The 5,154-nt window shown below is 53.6% G+C and overlaps 2 protein-coding genes across 3 annotated transcripts in view; both read right to left on the reverse strand.

Annotated features, from left to right (window-relative positions):
• Positions 1-911: 911 nt before the first annotated feature.
• Positions 912-4,506, reverse strand: LOC105519149 (interferon lambda-2). Its single transcript, XM_011952423.1, has 7 exons — positions 4,246-4,506; positions 2,431-2,593; positions 2,151-2,332; positions 1,780-1,857; positions 1,372-1,521; positions 1,183-1,266; positions 912-1,089 (listed from the first exon to the last, which is right to left on the reverse strand). Exons 2-7 carry the CDS (start codon positions 2,438-2,440, stop codon positions 991-993), a joined length of 603 nt encoding a protein of 200 aa, XP_011807813.1. The 5' UTR covers positions 2,441-2,593; positions 4,246-4,506; the 3' UTR covers positions 912-990.
• The window catches only part of LOC105519148 (interferon lambda-4-like), a 2,617-nt gene continuing 1,244 nt past the window's right edge, over positions 3,782-5,154 (reverse strand). For both annotated transcript variants that reach the window (XM_011952422.1, XM_011952421.1), the window contains 2 exons: positions 4,853-4,927; positions 3,782-4,699 (listed from right to left, as the gene is read on the reverse strand). In XM_011952422.1, coding sequence (XP_011807812.1) covers positions 4,601-4,699; positions 4,853-4,927 — 174 coding nt within the window. In that variant the 3' untranslated portion in view covers positions 3,782-4,600. The remainder of the gene's footprint in view (positions 4,700-4,852; positions 4,928-5,154) is intronic.

The following is a 5,154-nucleotide window of genomic DNA, read 5'->3' on the forward strand; positions in this document are numbered from 1 at the left end:
CAGGGATCCCTGGTCCAAGTTGTCCTCCTCATTTGTGGGGGCCGATCCAGGATTAGTGAGACCTCATGTTTGCTTATACAATTCAGGGGCTTCTCAGAACGAGAATGGGCTGGACCCAGTGGCTCAAGCCTGTAATTTCAGTTCCAGGAGGGGCTGGGGTGGGTGGAGGATGGTGCTGAAGAGAGAGAATCACTTGAGCCCAGGAGTTTGAGGCTGCAGTGAGATGTGATCACACAAGAGACAGGATCTTGCTATGTTGCTCAGGCTGGTCGTGAACTCCTGACCTCAAGCAATCCTCCCATCTCAGCTTCTGCAAGTAGCTGGGATTATGGGCTTGCACCACCACGCCCAGCCAATTCTTTAATTTTTTGCACAGACAGGATCTTGCTATGTTGCCCAGGCTGATCTGGGCTCAAGTAATCCTCCTACCTCAGCCACCCAAAGTGCTGCGATTACAGGCTTGAGCAACCGCATCCAGGCTCTAAATTAATTTTAAAGATGCTTCATTTCACCAATACATCCAAAGTGCTATCATTTCAACATCTAATTAATATACAAATTATAATTAAGCTGTTTTACATTTTTTTCTCACAGTACATCTTCAAATTCCAGGGTATGTTATATACTCGCTGACAAAATGAGGTTGCACCACTTGCATTCCAGGTACTTGATAGTGACATGTGGCCTGGGGACCCCAGTGGACAGCACAGCCTTAACGAACCTGCTGTTCTAGACGCTACTTTTAGGGTAATTTGTTATGGCAGCAACGCAAAGGAAATACACACCAACACACACACAGTCCCACGTCATGGGTGTCTTTTCTTCATTGTTTACTTCAACAAGGGTTATAAAACGTAGAAAAATAAACATTTTCCTGGAGGTGACTTGGGTTTACACACACAAATACATAAATAGCGATTGGGTGGCAATAAATTAAGACAAGCGGTTAATTGATAAATAAAATCTCAGATTGCATGACTGGTGGGAGAGTCAAACACACAAGTCCCCGCTGGTGACACATTTCAGGTCCCGCGTGAGGAGGCGGAAGAGGTTGAAGGTGACAGAGGCCTGGAGGCAGCCAGGGGACTCCTGTAGGGAGGAGGGGATGGGTCAGGGGCTGTCCAGGGTCTGGGCTCCTAGTGGCTCCCCAGACCCCAGTCCCTCTCTTCCCGGGTCACTCACCTTTTTTGGGGCCTCCTGGAGCCCGTGCAGCCAGTGGTGGAGGCGGCCCCGGGGCCTGGGCCCTGCCGTCGGCTGAGGCTCGATCTGTGGGCAGAGGAGAGCCGTGTGTGAGGCAGGGCCTGGGCCACCACAGGGGAAGGACGCTGCTCAGAGCCCACAGACCTGGGTGCCCGGGCCCCGAGGACTCACACAGGCCCGGAGCTGGGAGAGGATGTGGTGCAGGGTGTGAAGGGGCTGGTCCAAGACATCCACCAGGGCTGAGTCAGCGTCAGCGGCGGCCTCCAGAACCTTCAGCGTCAGGGCCAGCTCAGCCTCCAAAGCCACGGGGCGCTCCCTCACCTGAGGAGAGGTGAGAAAGAACAGGTGAGGGGGCAGGTGAAGGGAACAGGTGGGGGAGGAGGATAGAGAGGAACAAGTGAAGGTGACAGGCCCAGGGGAGAGGGCACAGCCAGTGTGGTCAGGTGGGAGCAGAGGGAAGGGGGAGCAGGGGTGGGGACAGGAGAGAGAGACCAGGGAGAAGGAGAAGGTGAAGGGGCCACTACAGAGCCAGGTGAACGGGGTAGGGAGGGCAGGCGTGGGCCTGACTCCCCCTCTCACCTGCAGCTGCCTCAGGTCCCAGGTCCTGGGGAGGAGGCGGGAGTGGCACCTGCAGTCCTTCAGCAGAAGCGACTCTTCCTAGACAGCAAAGGCACAGGTTAGCCCCAGCAGGAGGGTTGGAGGTTAGACCACTCTGGTAGGATGGGAAGATGGCTGACAGCAGGATAGGGGAGGTTAACTGCTAGGAGGATGGTAGAGGACCCTCTTCTACAGGAAAACATGAGTCAGTCCCTGCAGCAGGAGCATGAGATAGCCCACTGCAGGGAGGGTGGAGGCTAGCCCAGTGAAGGAAGCTGGGAGTAGGAAAGCATGGTGACCCTTGGAGTGGGGGTGGAGGCTAGCCCATGGCAGGAGGGCAGGGGGAGACTCACTAAGGCATCTTTGGCCCTCTTAAAGGCCTGCAGCTCCTGTGGAGACAGGGACTTGAACTGGGCTATGTGGCAGCCCCTTGCATCCGGGAGAGCCCCTCGGAGCCTGGCGACAGGAACTGCTCCAGTCACGGTCAGCACTGCGGCCATCAGCACCAGCACTGGCATGCAGCCCCTGGCCATGTCTGTGTCACAGAGAGAAAGGGAGCTGAGGGGATGGGGAGGCTGCCCCCTGAGGGCAGGGGCTGCAGGAGCTGAGCATGGACAGAGATGTGGGACTCACCTAGTTTCATTCCTGATCTCTGGTCTTTGTCAACAGAAGAAACACTCTGAGGCCGTCACCCGGGGTCCGTTTGGGTCTTGTTTGGCGTCTCTGTTCTTTTCCATCCGCTCTTCTGGATCTCAGACTGTGTCCTGGCCTCGACTCTTTCTGTCAGTTTTGAGCTCTGTCTGAGATGTAACTCCTGCCTGAGCTCCATGGGGCGGCTTTTATCCCTGACAGAAGGGCAGTCCCAGCTGATGTGGGAAAAGTAAAAACACAACCTCAGGTAAGACACCGGCCACCAGGGGAGCCCCAGGCTGGGAAAGCCCAGAGCAGGGCAGGGCCGGTGAGCCAGGTGAGCAGCTGGAGGGAAAGAGAAACTGATGGAGACTCAGGGATTACCTACAGGAAGGTGTGTTCCCGAGGGGATCCCACCTGCTCTGCTATTGTTGTTGTTGTTTAGGACAGGGTCTCACTCTGTCACTGGAGTGCAATGGCATGATCATAGCTCACTGCAGCCTCAAACTCCTGGGCTCAAGCAATCCTCCTCATCCAGCCTATTAAAGTGCTGAGATTACAGGCCTGAGCCACCACTCCTGGCGTTGTGTGTGTGTGTGTATGTGTGTGTGTGTGTGTGTATGTGTGTGTGTGTGTGTATGTATGTATGTGTATATATATACATATATATATACACACACACACACATATATATATATATATATATATTTTTTTTTTTTAAACAGGATGTTGTTTGATCACCCAGGCTGGAGTGTAGTGCAAACTCTTGGCTAACTGCAACCTCCGCCTCCTGGGTTCAAACGATTGTCCTGCCTCAGCTTCCCAAGTAGCTGAGATTACAGATTTGTGCCAACATTCCCAGCTAATTTTTATATGTTTAGTAGAGATGGCGTTTCACCATGTTGGCAAGGCTGGTCTCGAATTCCTGATGTCAAGTGATCTCTCTGTCTATGCCTCCCAAATTGCTGGGATTTCAAGGGTAAGCCACCACACCCAGAGGCCAATATTTCTTAATTGCCAGGCAAAGAAGGACTCAGGAATACAGGCTCTGCTCAAGAATTGAGGTGTGATGGAGGACTTGAAGGACACCACATGGGTGCTGTTTTTCTTAGGGACGTTCAGGCAGTGGTCAAGAGCATGGGTCTTAGAGCTGAAGGGTCCGGGGTTCAAACCTGGTTCTGACCCTCACTAGTCATGTGACCTTGGCAAGGAGGGGTGCTTTCAGCAACACAGATTGCTAATGCACAGATTTGCAGAAAAAAATTAATAGCACAATTATTTCTATTTATGTGAGTGATTATTTAATGGAATCCACTCAGTAAGGCCATACCAGGACTTCAGCAGGAGAGTTTAAAACGTGATCTCAATGTACACTATGCCTCCACAAGGCAAGTATACTAACCCATCCTACAAGTGAGGAAATACAGGCTCAGAAAAGTAATTTGCCCTGAATTACACTGTAATTAACTGGCAGAGTCAGAACTGAAACTCAGGCCACCTGAGTCCCTGGCTCAGCCTCTTTTTTGCAGTAAGGCGCACCTCACAGTCATCATACGGAAAACAACCAATGCAATCAAAACACTCTTTAATAACTGGCAATAAATTTAAACCAGGAGACAGAATAGCAAATACACAGGAATTTCACAAATACAAACAACACACATTATGGAATCCAAAGAACCACAGTCAGTTAAGGACTCTTGGGCCTTTCACTACCAAATCCCTCATGGGTTGGTGTCCCTTATATGCGTGATCCAACAGTCACGGATTCACAGAATCTCAAAGCTGGCTGTGGGGCTACAAATTCGGGGTTAGGACCTGGTATTGGGGGTGTCCTGGTAACCACACAAGGAGGAACTGGTCCCTGTTGCCTGGGGGTCAGCAACGGTTTCCAGAGCTCGTCTCTTTCAGTCATAGCAATCCTTGGAGGGTCGTACAATATATCCGAGGAAATATCGCTGCTTCCTGGAGAACTGCACTCTCTTCCCCGTAGAAGGACCCACTCATCTTGTATCTGAGACCGTGGACCCAAGTCAGGCCCAAAGCTGCAAAGAAGTTCTTGTGCCTCAGCACCCATTGGTTGAGAGCCTTGCCTGGTCACTCCAATGGGCGACAGGAGCCGCTTTCGGCAGCCAATGGCGTGGAGGTTTCGGTGGTGCCGGAGGGGGCGGGGTCAGAGGCAAGGCCCAGAGTGCGCAGCCAGTCGGAGCTCCCACGTGAGCAGGCGCAGGAGGTTGAAGACCACGCTGACTTCGCGACACCGAGGCGAGTCCTGGAGCTCGGGAGGGAGGGCAGTGGGGCTAAGCCAGGCTCTTCCCTTCCGAGAAGCCCCTACCAGTCACGCTACTCCCAGCCTCAGTCCCGTCCTTGTCAGCCTCGCCCGATCCTCCCTGCAGGCTAACCCTGTATTGCCTGCTGCACTCACAGCTCTCCGCGGTTTGTGACGCCTCCTCGGGGCCCCGGGGACCTTCCTGGAGGAGCCTGGCCGTGCCAGTTCGAGCTGGAGGTGGGACATGAGGCAAATGGAAAAGGCGAAGGACGAAGCCCCCCTCTGCATCTGCCCGTGACCCACCCAGCCGCAGACCCGAGCCCGGATTTGAGGACACCCAGAGGACCCGAATCGGGTCTGTATCGGTTTTTCCGCTAAGCGGGACAGATTCGCAAAGCGCTGGGGCACGCCATGGGCCTGGGAATGCAGAGAAGCTGGCGAGGGCGAGGGGCGGCGGG

Source organism: Colobus angolensis, unplaced genomic scaffold (assembly GCF_000951035.1).
Source record: "Colobus angolensis palliatus isolate OR3802 unplaced genomic scaffold, Cang.pa_1.0 Scaffold34, whole genome shotgun sequence".
NCBI lineage: Eukaryota > Metazoa > Chordata > Mammalia > Primates > Cercopithecidae > Colobus > Colobus angolensis.